Below are 18,832 nucleotides of genomic sequence, written 5' to 3' on the forward strand. Positions count from 1 at the left end.
ATAATGTACAAAAATGGCAAGCTAATATGATTATTTAGGGTCTAAATTAAAAGTTTGTAATATACTTTAATTAAAAATTCTCATTAGTATTGGAAGAAAACACTTATTTTACCTGGTAAAAAACAGCTCTGTTTTCAGCACGCCATTTCAGTGTATATGACTTCAAATGATCATGAGGTTTGCTGACTCCGCCTCTCTGTTCTGTGCGTACACCAGAGCCGGCTCTGGCGTACATCGTTTGTAACACAATAACACAATAACCATAACACGTTGTTCAGTATAAACGTGGGATTATGCATTATATTAAGAACGTCATACATAGAAAACATGCCGTAATGTACCCTGAGTGTAAACCTTAGACGCATTCATTGTGAAGCGTGCAGCTAGCGATTTACAAGGATTAATATAAATATTAATATAAAGTTTAATAAAACGTTACACTCACTTCAGTTCTTCTGGAGCAGCTGCAGGAACACGAATAGATGGTACCGATCCTTTCAGGAGCAGCTTCTTAGCAAAACCAGCTCATACTGACCCTCGTTTATAAAGCAGTCTGGTGTGTGAAATGATTTGCGCAAACATGAAAGCATTGACGTTGCTTGTGGGGAATATTCCCTTCGAAAACAAACTCAGCCACTGCGTCTTCGGCGGTTCGGATTTAGGAACATTAAAATGACTGCTGTGTTCGTTATTACACCCAAGAACAGAACACCACAATCGCTTAGACGCCATTCTGCTCATAGACAGTGCTCCAGCATATCAACAATGACCGCGCCGGTCCGCGCGGACTATGATTGACAGCTGGCTCACGAGCGAGGGCGGGTTTGTGTCGAAACCCTTCTGTCAATCAACAATCGTGGGAGGGGCGTGCGAGCTTGTGACGTCACAGGCTCGAACGGCTCGATTTGAGGCAGGGGAAAACATATAAGGAGATTAAAACAAAAACACTGGATGGATTTTTATCATTTTATGATGGCTGTGTACAGGCACTGCCAACACACATTTCAGTACAATCAACTTGTAAAAGTGCATGTACCATTATATGACCCCTTTAAGAAACATTTCTTATTACGATCACAGCTGAAAATGGTTGTGCTTCATAATATTATTGGCTGTTCTTAGTATTTATTTAATATTACTCAATAAAACGGCTGTGTGTGTACACAGTGTATATATATATATATATATATATATATATATATATATATATATATATATATATATATATATATATAATGAAACAAACAACTCCAATAGACCAACTCCAATAATGAAAGTAACATAACTGCTTTGATGTTCATTGCCCTGGGTTATGACTTTTTGGGTGTTTATTGTTATTATTGACTCCCAATGTTTCCCATACATTGATTTATCTGTGGCGGCCCACCACAATATCAACAATGACCGCCACAAATAGATGTCGGTGCTTCTGCTTCCCATTCATTAAGAAGGCCGAGGTCCACCCACCACAGTTTCCCAAAATCCTGTGGGAAACACTGGCTCCATTTATGTAACTCTCAGGACCTCTTTTACTATGAAAACCAGCATGTAGCCTAAAAGCCAATTAGGAGGCTGTCAAAGTCATTTTTTCCCCCACACAGATGCCAGTGAAGATTAACACATACCAAATATATTTCCTAAAGGAGAGCGCGAGTTCTTAACCTCAGTGCATGTGTTTTGTATTTTATTTTGTCACTCAATCATGCTGGTTCTATAAAGATGCTAAATGAAACAAGCCTGACATTATGTTGCTCTTGTGTCACACAATGGTTTTCATTCCAGCTGCCATTCAAAAACAGATGGTTCAGTGTGAACCGCCTCACCGGGGGCTTCGGTCTGTCACTGTACAGAGAAGTTAGTCACTTCATTATGCCGTAACCAATCAGATGTGATTACAGACTTCTTGATTTCTTCACTTCCCAAATTGAAGTGTTTTCATGCGAATCAAGGAAATAAATCAGTTGGGTTAATCAAAACCTGCTCAAAATGTGCTCTTTATGATTTGTACATGATTTATCTGGGTGTGCTTATTTCGTGTATGCTTGCGTCTGCTGCCTTCTTTTATTACTAACATGTCAACAACATCCTGTCCAAGTTCTTACAAATAATTTGAGATAACCGTGATTCTTACCATTATCTGTCATGTAAGCACCAGCCCTTTTCTCATAGGAAATTCTTAACTACCTTCAGAATGGATCTAACCTCTTTTTATATTCATCCTCTAACCCTGTTTAACACTGCACGTTTTCTTCTTTATGACTTACAGGAGTCTGTAAATGCCAAACACAACTCTCCTGAATCAGACTCCTGCCCCTCTTCACCAAAACACCCCTCGACCGTTAGTATAACCCATAACCTGTGAATGTGCCTTTTCGGTGTAGTAACATTCAGTTCTCTTTTAAATGCATGTTGTCATCAGAATTAACAATGCAATTTAAATTGCCTAATTTAAATACTACTGTTAATAATAATAAGAATCTTACTATTTACTGTTATAATCTTTATAATAATACAATATTCTTATTTTATGTATTTATTTACTTTTTGTTTAATCGGTTTCCCTTTGATTTGTTTCTTTTTTTTTAAATTTTTATTCTTTTTTCTCCTCTCTGTAGCCATCAGAAAAGTGTGGTGTTCTCAATGTCACCAAGATTACTGAACATGGCAAGAAAGTCAGGTAATTTATCTTTTATAGGTATGGGGAAATAGATATACTAAAATGGTAATATTTATGCATTATGCCGTATTTAATTTTTTCTTTAAAGAAAAAGCCTTTTGTGGCCTGATATTGGTTGATGCTACAAAGAATGAACAGTGCTAAATTGAAAAATGGTCTTTAAAGTGGTTAATTATGATTTTTTTCAAATATTACCTTTAATGCAGTATGTAATACAGCTGTTTGTGAACATAAAATGTCTGCAAAGATCAAAGTAAACGACAAATAAAGTTATTGTCTCCTAAAAGAATCAATTCTGAACTGCCGAAACGAGTTTTCAGTAAATTCGGCCTCAAACACTGTAGCTGAAACTGGAAGAGTTTAGTTCGTGTTGTCAACGTGTCAAGAAGACGCTGTTTTCTGCACTGCGAAAGCAAATCCACTTTACTTGCTTTTTCTAAGAATGAGGCCTTGATACGGTAAAACCGACGCCATCATTACTGTTCGTATCACTGTGTATGTATACAAGTGCTGATGAAGCTTTCAGAGCTGAAATTCAAATATAGTAATGTGGTTCCCTTTTCTTATTGTTTTATTGTCCTGCAGGAAGAATTGGGCCTCCACATGGACTGTCCTGCAGGGATCCTCTTTACTCTTTGCAAAGGGTCAGGGCAGCGCCACCAGCTGGGTATGTATTCATACCAGGTTACAATGACCCATTGCTCTGGGGCAAATGTGCAATTTTCCTCTTGAATAGATTGATAGATCAGTGTATTTGACCTTGGTAGTCTGTAATAACAGTTGACAGCGTAATTTCAATCGACATGCTTTGAATACTGGCAGGCTCCTCCATAGTCTGCCGCAAATTTGCCTGCATTTATGCAGGGTGCATTCAGCACTCAACAAGTGTGAACCAAAAGACGCCTGGATGCTTTTACGTAATAAAGTAGTATTCAGATTTACTATAAATATTAGATCTCTTGGCGATTTGTACCTCTCTCCTTCGTTTATATCTCCCATGTGTGTTGTGAGTGTGTTTTCATGCATCATCACTCTCTTTATGTTCTTTTCCTTTCTTTCATCTCTTCTCTGTCTCTTCAAAGTCGTACTGCCGCAATGGTTCCTTTCCTGAACTCCTCCTTTCATTGCTAAGTAGCTGGAAGCGTTCGATTAAGCCCCGGCCTGCTGTGTCCTATACGCACTGTAGACGCGGCCGGGCTCCTTCTGTATGTGTCAGCCTCTCTGAACTGAATGAATGTGCCCTCTATGCTGATCTAGGAACAGTTTTGCTCAGATTAAAGTTGACTGCGATTTGTAACTGTTTCAAATAGGATAGAAATGTATGGTATTTGATATAATTTAATTTCATTATATAATTTAATTTAAGTTATGTGATGCAGAGCTGTTCTGAGATCAGCTGAGCAGGGCAGCTTGTCTCCCATTTTATTTGTGCACGTTCTACTTTCTGCCTGTGCGCCTCACTTATCGCCCCCTGCTTTGTGCTTGAAGTCAGTTCCTCCTGCAAGAGAGGCTGAATTTAAAACTGATTTGAGTTAGTAAATGAAAATTTGGATGCACTAAGAACCTTATGTTTGCTGGCATGCATTTCTGCATAATCAGACTCATTTATTTTATGCTATTTGAATGTATTATCACAACATACAAAGTGGAGCTTAGCACTGCGCAAAGCAAAATATGAGAATGTTCTTTGCAAACCTGGGTCATGAATTATAAAACAGTGAAGCGTGTGCATTGTGAATTTAATATTCAAGTCTAACCTATTAGTGGATAGTCCCTGGCACCCATAACTAATTGACACTTAAAATGTAGCGTGCTCCGTAACTCGCTTTTGAACAGGAACAACAATATAGCTCACGTTTAACAGCACTGGACTAAAGACAATCCTAAATAACTCTCAGATGATGATTAATTAATGAAGAGTGCCCTGGATTTAAACTGAGCTGTTGAATTTACCTTTGTTATTACAGTTTGGAGGCAACCAGTCCAAACCGGAATTCACAGTGGACCTCCGAGGAGGTTCGGTCGAGTGGGCATCCAAAGAAAAGTCCAGCAAGAAGCATGTAATTGAGGTGAGAGTCAGCTGATTTTACCTCTGAATTTCTTTTAGCAATTTCCTGATGAATTAGTAGAAGATAAAGCTATACGCCATGAGATACTGTTGGTTACAGTGATTTTATCACTTGTTCAGGTTGTTTTTACATTGCCTAGAACTCTTAACCCTGGTCAAATTACTGTATTTCATAGTAATTTAACCATTACTGGCTTATTACTTGAATAATACATGGCAACAGCAATAATAATACAACAGTGGTAAACAAATAGCTTATTTATTTCTTATTTTATTAGTTATTTAGTAATTCTTAGATCTTATGTGAGTTATTAGTAATGAAAATCCAAATACATTACATCAGGTAGCCTACTGTCTGTAATACAGTTACATTAGCATAATTGCAGCATGTTTATGATTGCCAAGCAACATAGCAACTATACATTTATAATATTAGTTTTCCAAGATTAACTGTAATATTTCAGTAACACTTTGGTTTAGGATCCAATTCTCACTAGTTTCTTATTAGCATGCAATGAGGATATTGGCTGTTTATTAGTACTTATAAAGCACATATTAATTCTTTATTCTGCATGACCATATTCTACATCTCTTAATCCGACCCAATATCTAAACTTAACAAATACCTTACTAACTATTAATAAGCAGTAATTAGAAGTTTATTAAAGCAGAAGTCATAGTTAATAGTGAGAATTGCACCCTAATCTAAAGTGTGACCAATAATTCTTACTGTAACTGAATCTGTCCTGACACCTGCCTTTGCCTAATATGATCCCACTGACCTGATATGAACTCTGACCCCCGCAGCTGAAGACACGAGTGGGCACAGAGCTGCTGATTCAGTCTGAGATTGACAGTGTTATTAATGACTGGTTCAGAGCGCTTTCTGAAACCATCAACACACATGTGAGTGAAATACCCACACAACACAGTGCAAAAATATGAAATGAACTATTCAAAATCGCATTGTAACGATGATGCACGTGTTGTAGGCGTGGGAGTCTGATGAAGCCATTGAAGAGGACATGCCCGAGTCTCCTGGAACTGAGAAACACGACAAAGAGAAAGACCCCAGAGACTCAAAGAAAAACAGAGGTACAGAGGACATACATTTGTCAAATAAATCATAACTACATATAGGGTTTGTGCTGAGTCCTGTGTGTGTTTGTGCAGTAGTGAAGAACCCCAGCATGGAGTCGTCTGAACAGAAGAAGACCAGAGTGAAGCTGAAGAAGTTTCTCACACGGAGACCAACCTTACAGGCTGTCAGGGACAAGGGCTACATAAAAGGTAACATACCCTGATATAAAGCAGCTAACAAGACTTTTTTAGCATTTGTGAATGATGTACATAAAGAGGAAGTGGTTCTGTTAGAAGACACCTCTGCTAACCCTCCTGTCTGTTCTCAGATCAAGTGTTTGGCTGCAGTTTGACTGCCTTGTGTCAGAGAGAAGGCACTTCTGTGCCTAATTTTGTCAAGACGTCCATTGAGCATGTGGAGAATACAGGTACTTATTTGTGTGTTTCATTGATTGTGATTGATTATTAATACACTCTTTGAGTTGTCATTCTCAGACAACATCCACTTCCTGTCTCATTTCTCTGCATCTCTTTCTCAGGCTTAAATGTTGATGGCTTGTACAGAGTCAGTGGAAATCTGGCCGTCATACAGAAATTGCGCTTTGCCGTCAATCATGGTAGGGATTTGTTTTTTTTGGGGTTTTTTTTGTAAAATGATACAATATCGCAAACTGTAGGTCTCGCAAATCATTGTTATTGTTAGCTAAAACTAAAATAAAATCTATATTAAGAATTATTTCCAGTCATTTGAAATGAAGCTGAAATGAAATATAAATATTAGATCATTTGAAATGTTGCCTTAGCATTTAACTAAAATAAAATAAGAACTAAATTTACTAATCTGAAATAAAAATAAATGTAAAAGGACACAAATTATAATAATAATAAATGGCAAAAGCTTATAACAAAATTACTAAAACTAAAATTAAAATAAAGACTCAACATAGCTAAATTAAAGCTAATTCAAAATATTAGTAAATTCTGATAGCATATAAATTATACTAAAACAAATGGTTCCTACACTGAAAGCTAACAACAAACATTCAGACAGAAATTGACTCGTACTTTATCCAGTTTCTATTTGTTATAAAGGGTGTGTTTATGTGTCTGCAGATGAAAAGGTGAATCTGGAAGACAGTAAATGGGAGGATATCCACGTGACTACAGGTGCTCTGAAGATGTTTTTCCGGGAGCTTCCAGAGCCTCTGTTCACCTACACATCCTTTAATGACTTTGTCGAAGCCATTAGTGAGTTCTTTCATTTCTCTGTTCGGGAAAATATTTTATTTAAGACAAGTACTTGTTTGATTGATTCACAAACAGATGTATCTAGGTTTCATGTGAACTGGAAAAGCTTGAGCAGCTCAGAAATGATTAATTTTGTTTTTGTCTTTGTTTTGGTTTTCCTTGAACTTTTACAATATCTTAATTCTTCTTTTCACTTTTTAATTTAAAATATACTGTGGGGTTCAGAGATCTGAAATACTGGGACTAAACTCAAATTGAAACCTAAATAAAATGAAGATGAAATATTTTTGCTTCTATTCAAGTACGATACTGTTCTAAAGTTTGGAGTCGGGAAGTCTTTTATGTTCACCAACGCTGCATTTATTTGATCACAAATACAGTGAAAAAATTTAATAAATATTTCACTTTGCATTGTGAAATATTGCAGTTTAAAATCACTTAAATATTTTAAATATATTTAAAAATGTCATTTATTCCTTTTGATGGCAAAGCTGAATTTTCAGTATCATTACTCTAGTCTTCAGTGTCACATGGTCATTCAGAAATCCTTCTAATATGCTGATTTGCTGCTCAAGAAACATTTCTTATTATTATCAATGTTGAAAACAGTTGCTGCGTAATATTTTTGTGGAAACCCTGATACTTTTTTCAGTGCTGTCACTTTTGATCAATTTAATGCATCCTTGCTGAATAAAAGTATAATTTTCTTTAAACAAAATATATCTTACTAACCTTTGAACAGTAGTGTAAAAATGGTTCTTTAGATGCTCTTATTAGTGGATGCTGCACACTGGTGCTGGTTGAGGAGAGACCCCCTGATATGATTGGATTGTAAAGTGCTTTGGGTGTACAGTAGTACATATGAAAGCGCTATATAAATGCCTCATTCATTCATTCATTCATTATTAATAAGGGAACAGCATTTATTATTATACACTCAGAAGACTAATAAAGCATCAACCACAAGAGGGAGCAGTTTGACTTGGGAAATAGTTTTCCCAGTTCCCAGAGCATCTCATTCTCAACAGTATCCTAATCCTGTTTTTTGTTTGTTTTTTTCATTTTGCTTGTTTTTCAGAAAACTCAGATTACAAGCAGCGAGTCCAATCCATAAAAGACTTGATCAAACAGTTGCCAAAACCCAATCAGGAAACAATGAAAGCGTTATTTGAACACCTAAAAAGGTAAGGAACTGCACCTGACATTGTTTTTACTGGAACTTTTGTGTATTATACACTAGGCCATTTATTGTAAGGATTGATTTGTCATTTTGAGTTAATAAGCCTTTCTTTCCAAGCAAGCCATCATCATTCATTATTGATTTGGAGCCATGCTGGTGTGTGTGATTGTTGGAGGTGAGGAGGGTGTGGTCGGTGCTCTGCACAGCAGGCCTATATCGAGTTATCTCACTGTATCCATTACTGGGACAGACCTGGAGACTAGCCAGCTACATCATTATGAGAGAGAGAGACATGTGGAGCAGGAGAGTGGGACAGGAAGAGACTGGAGGGAGGGTCTACACCACATCCTACTGATGCATGGCCATTGGCAGTGGGGTGTGTGTGTGTGATGCACGAGCCACAGAGAGAGCAGAAGACAGTGACAGAGAGAGAACATGAAGGGCTGTATGGAGGAAAGCGTGAGGTGCTGTGGTTAATCCAGGTCTGCGATTGTGATGCAGCAGGAATGTAATTCAATTAGTTAACAGCCTGTGTAAACAGCTCTTGACTGTGACATCAACCTTGGGAGCTTCACAGGAAACGGCAGATGTGGAGAACGCAACTGTTATGTTGCTGATGCTCTTTTAGTATCCGTCATCTAGTGTTGAGTATAATATTAGCATGAAGTGATGTCCTCTTTCTGGCATAGATCTGCCCATTTAGACAGGAACTGACTGATTGATATTTAAAATGTTTTCTTACTTTGTTTGTTACTTCTGGCTGATAATAAATGTATATACTATTCTGCCTAAATAAATAAAACACTAAATACTAAAATCAACCGTTTTAAAGTGAATTTAGTATGAAAAATGGTTTATTTTGAGATTTGAAAAAGATGACATTTAACGGTTTTATGAAATTATTATGTTGTTAAAGATTAAGTTTTAGATGTTGGCAAATATAACCTAAATGTAAAAATAGAGGATATGAGCATGAACAAGTAAATATCCAATATTGACCGATAAATAAAAAAATCAATAACAACTGCCTGAATATCTGATCAAATCATTATTTATGTCTGCAATAAATTACTGAAAAAAATACCTGAGTACATAATTGAATTACAAAGTTGGTATGATATGTTATTGTTTTTGAAAGAAGTCTCTTAAGTTCACTAAGGCTGTATTTATTTTATCAAAAATAAAGTAAAAAAAAAAACAGTGTTGTAAAATAGCCTTACAATTGAAAATAGCTGTTTTCTGATTTAATATACACTACCGTTCAAAAGTTTGGGGTCGGTACGATTTTAAATATTTTTAAAAGAATTCTCTTCTGCTAACCATGGCTGCGCTTATTTGATTAAAAATACAACAAAAATCAGTTATAGTATTAAATATTATTCCAGTGTAAATCAGCTGTTTTCTGTGTGAATATATAGTAAAGTGTAATTTATTCCTGTGATCAAAGCTGAATTTTCAGCATCACCAGTGTCAGTGTCTTCAGTGTCAAATGATCCTTCACAAATCAGTATAATATGAGGATTTGATGCTCAAGAAACATTTATTATTATTATCAATGTTGAAACAGTTGTTGGTCTGTCAGTTGTACAGTTTTTTTTTTTTTGTTTTTTTTTTTAGGATTCTTTGATGAATAGGAAGTTCAGAAGACTTTTGTAACATTATAAATGTCTTTACTGTCACTTTCGATCAAATTAATTATTCCTTGATAAATAAAAGTATTGATTTCTTTCCTCCAAAAAATAAAAATAAAATTCTCACTGACCCCAAACTTTTGAACGGTAGTGTATATATATTAAAATGTTATTTATTCCTGTGATAGCAAATTTTCTGCAGTCATTACTGCAGCCTTCAGTGTCACATGATCTCATCTCATGTATTTTTTCAGAATACTTTAATGAATACAACATCTTCTATAGAAATAAACACTTTTGTAACATGCTAAATGTCTTTACTGTCACTTTTGATCAATTTAATGCATCCTTGCTGAACAAAAGTATTAATTTATTCTCTTCAACAAAAAAAAAAAGTAGTGTACTGGTCTTTGTAGGCATCATGTTGTTGTGCTTCAGGAGGCAATCCAGTCTTTAATCCATTACTAAAACTGCTCTTTTATCTTTCTTGTCGATTTAGGTTTATCAAGACACTTTTTATAACTATAAATTGTTAACTCCACCTCTGTTATCACATCCATTCCAAACCTTAAAATAACCATGAGCTATAAAGCTGCTTCCTCAGTGGCAGGTGAGAGTCACATGAATCTTTAATCACTCTGGGCTTTCTTTAGGGAGTTGTCTCGTTTGGTCTAGTGAAGTCAGTTCTTTTCTACTGTATATTTCAACTTTAATTTTGCTCTTAGCTTTGTGAAGGACAGCAGTCAAAGTGTCCCGCGATCCCTCTAGATTCCCATAGTCTCTTGTAAATCTAAAATGACAACACTATTTTTAGACGTGTCTGTTCATGCACATCATTTTAAAGTGATAGTTCACCCCAAAATGAAAGTTTTGTCATTACTTACTCACTCTCAAGTTCTTCCAAACCTGTATGAGTTTCTTTCTTCTGTTAAACACAAAAGAAGATATTTTGAAGAATGTTGTTATCCTGACAGTTGACGGCACCCAGTGACTTCCATAGTAGGAACAAAAATACTATGGAAGTCAATGTCACCTGTCTGGTTGCTTACATTCTTCAAAGTATCTTCTTTTGTGTTCAACAGAGGAGAGAAACTCGTACAGGTTTGGAACAACAAGACAATGAGTTATTGATGACAATTTCATTTTCTGGTGAACTATCCCTTTAAGGCAAATTCAGAAGATGTTTTTTTTGTGGGGACATCACCTTCACACCTTTAGTATACTTACTTCAGGCTTCTTTAAATCAACTCAAAGTTAAAATGAAGTGGGAAATAAACAAAGAAAACTCCATTTTCTCTGGACATATAGAGTGAATCATTTTCCCCATGTTGTTGTATGATGTGCCTTACTGTGTAATTCTGAATGTAATTTGAGACCGGCATTGAGTCTCAATCGTAATTGCTATATCAAACACGCACAATGACATTTGCCTTTGCTCCATTTGCATTTAAATGGCTCTCGGTCTACTGTAATTAAAAATGGAGGATGGAGGCATAGCGTTCCAGAAAAATTACGGTCTGACATTTTGCTGTTGCAGGGAAAAGGCATCTGTATTTATGTAATTTAAGCACAATACCCAAACATTTTTATTTAAAAGTAAAATCGATGGCAAAACAAAAATGCATTTACCTGCTACAAATTCACCTTTCGTGATTTGTTTGTCAGACAAACGGAAGCTCTTTAGTGGCAAAAAATGAAGCTCTTCTGTTGACGATGGTTACATTTTTAACCAGTTTACAGGAAAGCAAGGGAAGACTCTCAGACTCTCTCTGTGTTTTTCAGAGTGATAGATCACGGCGAGGTGAACAGGATGACGACCCAGAGCGTGGCTATCGTGTTCGGCCCAACCCTGCTGAGGCCGGAGATTGAGACGGGCAATATGGCGGTTCATATGGTCTATCAAAACCAGATTGTAGAACTCATCCTTCTGGAGTATGAGAACATTTTTGGGAGGTAGAACATCTCTAAGTGACACCACCTGAGAATCAATCCAGAGAACACAACGCCAGAAGTTTAACATCTCATATCCATCGCACAAACACGCACCACTGCTGTGGACCAAGCCTAAAAGTGTATATAAACAAACATGAGTGGATTTACTGTGACTTATGACTGGATATAAGCAAAGAAAATGAATACAGGAAGGTTATTTATGCACTTAATGTTTTTTTTATTTTTTTTATTTTGAGGATATACAAAATTTTCTCTTTTTTTCCATTTGGATCGTCATTCCTTGGCTTAGAATAAGCTGGATGAACTTTTGGACAATTATGGATGGTCATTAGTTTCCTTTATGCACTCTTTTTTGGGGGGAAATTTGAATATTTCCCTAAGTTGGGAACTGGAATGGACTTTATCTTAGCCAGTATTGACGCCTAGAATGAAAACTGACTGAGCAGACACTTTCAAGTCTCATCAGATTGAGTTTTTTTTTTGCTGTGAAATGTTTAAAAGTAAAACTGATTTTGGGGTTTCATTCATTGAGACACGTGTCTGACTTGTATCTGGGCTTTCTTTGACTCAGAGTTTTTGTTTTCTTCATTTTTTTCCTGTGGAATAAGCTGAAAGTGCACTGTATTAGTAGACAGTATTATTTGACAATGACTACTGACCGACGGATAATGGGGATCGATTAAAATGGACAATGATTAATAATCAGTATTAGGACAGGAATCCTGTTTCAAATGGGAAAGGCTCTGAGAAAAATCTCTTTTTTTTTCCCAGAGTGTTTTCTCCATATCCACCCATGTTTGCCCTCCATCTGCACTTGCCTAAAGTTTACCGGAAAGGCCATGCGCCTCTTGCTTCAGGACGTCACGCTACTGGATAACAGACATGCTCATCACACTTGTGTCTTTTGTGTTATCCAACAGAGAAACTCCTTTTTAATTCAGTGGCCCTCCCTTTAATGAAATATCAGGTCTTTCACGTGCTTGAGGTCAAACCTGTGTTGTTTCCTTGGAATAAATGGACTGTGTTGTGCCGAATTGTGTAACAGTATGCAGGAGAAACAGGTTGTTTTCCAGATGTGAACCTGATATATGTTGTGTAGTTCAAAAGCAAGACCTCTCAAAAACAGTCAGAGAGCTCGTCTCTCGCCCTCGTATCTCTCGGGCTTACTGGAAAAAGAAAGGTGAGATGCTTATATCGGCATTTAGGCCTTACACAGTTTCAAATCAATACCGAAAAATATTCATCTCCGGTTTCCTGCTCTGCCCCTGGATGGAAAGCTGCTTGATAACAAATTGACAGGATGGTACTGGAAATAGTACTGCAGTTAGTGTTAACGGAAGGTACGCATGGTAAACGCCGCCTTTGTCTTGTTTTTAACCAAATTCAGAAAGTATATGTACATACTACTTCAACAAGAACTTGAACCCTGTTGTACAAACAAAGAAAAATACCAATAATAGTTGAAGTGTAATGGCTTGAAGTTGTGTGTCAATAACAAGTGAAAAGATCTAATATTGTTGATGTATGGAAAAAAGAAATGAGTGCTGGGTAGGGCGAGGGAGGGGTGATGTCATCACGCATTGTGAACTGCACATTTTGAATGTAATTTTCAGACTAACTGCTATTTCTGAAATTGATGTCTAATCCTAATTAAAAAAGACAAAAACTCATGGATAATATTAAAGTGATAATGCCTGAGTTATTAGTCTAGTGTTTATTTTCATTGTTCATGTGTCATTCATCTCGATATTGCAGAAACTGATAATATGAAATGGGGAACTATCAACCATTTCCTTCCTTTTAATACAGGGATTTATAATACAAAAATAAATCCTGTTTATTTGAGCAGAGCGGATTGTCCAGAGCTTTTCTGTGTTTTTAAACCCAGTAGCTTCAGTAAAACACTGGCGTAATTAGTTTGATTTAAATCACAGCAAAATAATCTCATTAAAGCTTAAATTTATCTTTAGTTAAGTTACACTGAAAAAAAATGTTATTTCAACTTAAAGTATCCGTGCTGCCTCAATTTTAAGTTTAGTCAACTTGAAATGTGAAATTGTACTAAGTGACAACTTAGATATTTGAGTTGACTACACTTAAAATTTAAGGCAGAACAAAAACTTTAAGGTAAAACAACTTTTTTTTTTACAGTGTGGCTATATATAACTCGCTTTGTTTTTCTAGACAGGACCACCTTTAATCAGTGAAAAAGTGGCATGGAAAATGACAGAATCGAGGCCGGGTGGTGATCAAATCAAACACCTGCTAGAAACCATGAGCTGTGCGACTTCAAAAGAGCAAGACTTTCCAAATGAGAAAACAATTAGCTCATATCCATAATTCATAGCTCTGACCACACTCTGCTGCAGCCAGGGCCCTAGAGGTGTCTGAATTGCACACCATATGCTGCTGCGTGTCTGTGGGGCAGAGGTGCCAGGAAAACCCCTGGTCTTGTGTGTCCGTGGAGGCCAAAGTGTGGTGAGGAAATATGAGAAAGCCATTATGACCCATAAAACATTCATGACTTTGACTCTTCTTTTTTTTTTTCCTCTACATGTCTATCATTTTCTATGTTGCTGCATCTTGCCACCTGATCAGAATGAATGACAGACTCTGACCAAGAACATGTTTGTGTGCCTAAAGCATGTGTGACTGAAGACTTTCATAAACGATAATCGAGTCTTCTCTGAATTCACTTCTACTGGGATTCATTTTCATATCTCTGTTTTGGAGCCCCAACTAAACTGAGTAATTGTGTTCATTAAAACTGAAAAGAAAAAATTCATGCATTTGCTGCTTTGTTCAACTGCTGTGATAAGAAATAAAAATTCGCTGTTGTTAAAGCCGGCTGAATGAGCCTATCAGATCAAGAAAAAAGCCACATTTTCTAAAATCCAATCACATTCATCTTTGACACCAACACAACTTGTATGGGGAGAGCAGATGAAAACATTTTATTTGACATGGTAACTACTATTATAGGGCCATATATAAATGTAAACTCTATTTGTGGGCTGTAAATCTTTATGCATGCAGCCTGAATGACATTTATAGGAATGTCCAAGTAGCTGATAAGCATCCGTCTGCTGTGTAACTTTAAGCATTAAATGTAGTAGAATGTGGTATTGTTCAAGATGTCTCTTGTGCGAAATGATTGACCATTAATTCAATTTTTGCACAGAGATGTAACCCATGCCGAATACAGAACAAACATGATGCTGAAATCCATTTCCTCTCCTTAATTGTCTTTTATAAGGCAATTGTGTAAATATTGATGGTACTTTCATGTAAAGTTGCGCTTATTCCTCACTTAAGACACTCCTGAGGCTACTGTGCTTAAATGCTCCATTTAGCAAGTCTTTCCAAATACCATCTCAAGTATCCTTTAAAAAAAAACAAATGCACACGGGCATTGGCTAAAGTAATCATAGCAGTACTTCAAATGTTATCTGCCCATGCTTTGGTATTAATGAAGTTCGCATGGTTGGACTTGATGGTTTTGCATTGGGAAATTCAATGCATTTTAAATAGACGCCTGGTTGCGGGATTTACATAAGGTAATTGCACAAAGCTGGAACTACTATGTCTGTGATAGAGCCATTCCCCCTCCATGTGCACTAATACAATCAACCCCATTAAGTAGGCCGTAAATATAGAGCTGCTGTATCATACGAGCCTGACAGATAATGGACCCATCTGCATGTCCATTTACTCATCCTGGGTGAAGCCTGATTGGTTTATCCGTACTCCATCATCTGACCCAGCATTAAGAGCTTGTAAATCCTGCAGAAGAGAACACCTGAAGAACCCTGGCCAGAGTTTTATAGAGTGGCTCCAGCATGAGGCTGCTGGAGAGTGTGCCAATGTGCTGGTCATTTATAAGAAATGGGTGCCTCTTCCAGAGTGCCAGATAAGTTGCTCCTTTTTAATTTTGGAAGATGTCAAACATTCTATCAGACAAATAATATTAAAGTGTTCACATATGCACTGTGCCATTCCTAGATAAATGTTTACTTTGAGATATGAGGCCTAAGAAAGGTAAAAGGGCTGACAATTAAACTTGAGATTACAAAGGCTTGAAAATGATATGGTGCTTCTTAGGGTACGATGTAAACGGAAAAGTTTTTCCTTTGCATCTTTTGCGTACAGACGAAAACATTATCAAAACAATCCCGTTGACACAGATCCACGAAAACGACTAAAAGCGCTGTATTATGCATGCCAGGCCAGTAGTTGGCAATTGTCACTTTGTAAAGAAACACTAGTCGTCTATAGACTGATATGCGATAGACTGATATTGCGTGCACATGACATCACCGTTTTCACAAATTCCCGCTTTTGTAGTTTACAGGGAGATGATAACAGTATCATTTTCAAAAACTTGCACTTTGAAACCCGCTTTCAAAAGTTTGCTATTTCAGGCCCCCAAAACGCTGTTGTCGTTTAAATGAATGGCCAAAACGCATCAAAAGTTTTCTGTTTTTAGTTGAAAACGGTGTCGTGTACACCACGGCCCCTTAGAAAAATGAACACTGATATTTCTGCAAATATCCATATTTCAGCTATCAATTGTTTACTAAAATTGTTTGCTGATGTGTTTTTCAAAAATGAAGCTGGCATCAACTATTCATTTTTTACATGTATATGGAGGATACAAATGACAACCATTTTGTAAAATATCTCATAGGCTATACATATGCATGCCAGCTTTAAAATAAGACTAAGAATTCTTATACAAAGAAAAGTGTAGACAGAAGTTGGATTCGAAAGTTAAATGAGAAGTAAAGAGCACTACAGCTTTAAAATTACACATACATCAGCTTAAACATCCTGGGTATAGACAGTCTGAAAGAAACCCTTTAAGCCAGGCATCTTGTGAATAAGACTGACAGTAATTTAGAAGCAATGCCTCTCTTCACTAGTCTCTAGTGATTCGGTCTCTCTCCCCCCTTTAATTAGTTTGTCTCCAACTGCTGATTTAGCCTCGGTGTCCTTGCAGGAAGCCGTGTGGTGGGTCTCTTTTACAGGCTGATTAATCCTGTTCAGGCCCGTGGAGTGGTGTTAGACCCCGTCAGCAGCTTATTAGCATGTGTACATGCTAGCAGAGCCCCTGCTTCTCCTAAGGCTTAATAATGTGTTTCTTCAACTAACATCCTTATTAGTGCTACTAAGTGACGATCAGACTTATAAATAGTGCTGTGTGCCTTTTTAATTAAGGCCTATGAAATCATAGGCTTGATGCGCGAGCGTGTGCGCGTGTGTGATAAATGATGGGTGTTCGCGCCAGTGTTATGACTGCTGCTCCCGTGAGTTTAGCTCACACACTTACCCTAACAAGAACACACACTCACACAATCTCTTCACACCCTACTCTTGATGATTTATGATCTGAGGTGCCGCAGCCTCTTTACAGTGCAGTTTTGCTGAGAAGATAGTAGCTCGGAGAGGTACAGAACAGGCGTGTAATGTTAAACATCAATTAGGTTGCTGTCTACTCATACATGCAGCTTTTTCCCTTTGAAATGTGTATCCTTAAACAGGGCCGTAACCACCATTGACATTGAATAAGACGTGACTGTTTTTATTAATATTTCTCCCGTCTTTCATTGGTCTTTAATAGCTGTCTGAAACGCATGCAATCATTTAAAGGGACAGTTCACCCCAAAATGAAAATTGTATCATTACTCACCCTTAAGTTGTTCCAAACCTGTAAGAGTTTATTTATTCTGCTGGACACAAAATAAGATATTTTAAAGAATGTTGGTAACCAGACAGTTGACGGCACCCATCCATAGTATTAACTCACACTAAAACCGGCTTGATGTGTGTGGGCCAGATACGGCCCATGTGACCTTTGCCACTGGCAGAACTGAGCCATATGTGCCATAGTTGGCCCGGATATGTATGCTATCTGGGCTGTTTGGTTACCGACATTCTTCAAAGTTCAAAAGATCTTCTTTTGTGTTTAACAGAAAGAAGCTCATACAGATTTGGAACAACATGAGGGTGAATAAATGAGGACAAAATTTTCATTTTGGGGTGAGCTATCCCTTTAATGACCATTCTTTTTTTTCTATTATTGCTCAGTGGTTGTAGTTTCTAAGGACTTTTCACATACAGCCTGCAACATTTTGTTAAAGTTTGAATTCAATAAAAAACAAATTCTGTGGAACACAACAACTGGGAATAATTTGTAGACTAATAATGAAAGCGAATGTGGACTGGGGTTGTCAATTTCTGAAATCGATGTAATGTTGTAATATGAACACTAGGGTGTAATGAAGATCATGTTTTAAGCCCTTCCACAGTCTTAATTCTTGCTGTCAGCTTATTTCTTTTTATTGCACATTATCCTTCTCCCAGAATCCCACTACACAGTCTCTTCCCTCCTTCTCTGCTCCTCTCCTCCAAAGCAGAGCTGGCAAGGGTTGACAATGCAAAGTAAATCCATTTTGATGTTCCTTACAGCTCTCTCTTCTTCTCTCTCCTGCTCTCAAGTATACTCTCGCAATTCGGTTATGTTTAGAGGAGCTCTGATTCATGCAGTTCAAGATATTCAGCGTGCCCTATTTCTCCCTCTCCCTCTCCCCCCGCTCGTCTAATGAAGTTAGTGTGTATATGCAGCGGAGAGAAGTAGATTAGAGCTGAGGTGATGAGGCAGAAGGGGAACCTCAGTCCTCCTGTACTCAGACCCGAGGAGGGGCTGCTGGGGTCGGCCGGGATGAATTCCCTCTGCTCCTGAGGTGATCTAATTGATTTTTGTACCCTGAGCCATCTGGCGTGGAGTAAGTGTGTTTGTGTGAGTGTGTGTGTGTGTGTGTGTGTGTGGGAGAGCAAGACAACAGATCACCTCTTGAATTTGGTTTTGGGCTCATATTTGCCATTTAAAAGCATGCTACTCTTTCTGTGGGGGATTGTAATTAAATCACTATGTGCTAGCTAGAGCATGCTTTTGACATCATCACCAAAGGTCACCTGTGTTACCTATAGGACAG

At 37.3% G+C, this 18,832-nt stretch overlaps 1 protein-coding gene across 15 annotated transcripts in view; it reads left to right on the top strand.

The window, feature by feature from the left end:
• The window catches only part of arhgap12b (Rho GTPase activating protein 12b), a 58,773-nt gene extending 45,238 nt beyond the window's left edge, over window positions 1-13,535 (top strand). For 3 of the 15 annotated variants that reach the window (XM_056255656.1, XM_056255660.1, XM_056255670.1), the window contains 14 exons: window positions 1,783-1,854; window positions 2,267-2,338; window positions 2,616-2,677; window positions 3,263-3,344; window positions 3,760-3,882; window positions 4,645-4,746; window positions 5,553-5,651; window positions 5,738-5,840; window positions 5,919-6,035; window positions 6,155-6,253; window positions 6,365-6,442; window positions 6,939-7,073; window positions 8,152-8,257; window positions 11,667-13,535. In XM_056255656.1, the coding sequence (XP_056111631.1) occupies window positions 1,783-1,854; window positions 2,267-2,338; window positions 2,616-2,677; window positions 3,263-3,344; window positions 3,760-3,882; window positions 4,645-4,746; window positions 5,553-5,651; window positions 5,738-5,840; window positions 5,919-6,035; window positions 6,155-6,253; window positions 6,365-6,442; window positions 6,939-7,073; window positions 8,152-8,257; window positions 11,667-11,841 (1,425 nt within the window). In that variant the 3' untranslated portion in view covers window positions 11,842-13,535. The remainder of the gene's footprint in view (window positions 1-1,782; window positions 1,855-2,266; window positions 2,339-2,615; window positions 2,678-3,262; window positions 3,345-3,759; window positions 3,883-4,644; window positions 4,747-5,552; window positions 5,652-5,737; window positions 5,841-5,918; window positions 6,036-6,154; window positions 6,254-6,364; window positions 6,443-6,938; window positions 7,074-8,151; window positions 8,258-11,666) is intronic. The other 12 variants (XM_056255658.1, XM_056255664.1, XM_056255665.1 and 9 more) reach the window with 9 other exon arrangements.
• The last annotated feature ends 5,297 nt before the right edge of the window (window positions 13,536-18,832 follow it).

Source organism: Rhinichthys klamathensis, unplaced genomic scaffold (assembly GCF_029890125.1).
Source record: "Rhinichthys klamathensis goyatoka isolate OS25496 unplaced genomic scaffold, OSU_Roscu_1.1 h1tg000121l_1, whole genome shotgun sequence".
Taxonomy (NCBI): domain Eukaryota; kingdom Metazoa; phylum Chordata; class Actinopteri; order Cypriniformes; family Leuciscidae; genus Rhinichthys; species Rhinichthys klamathensis.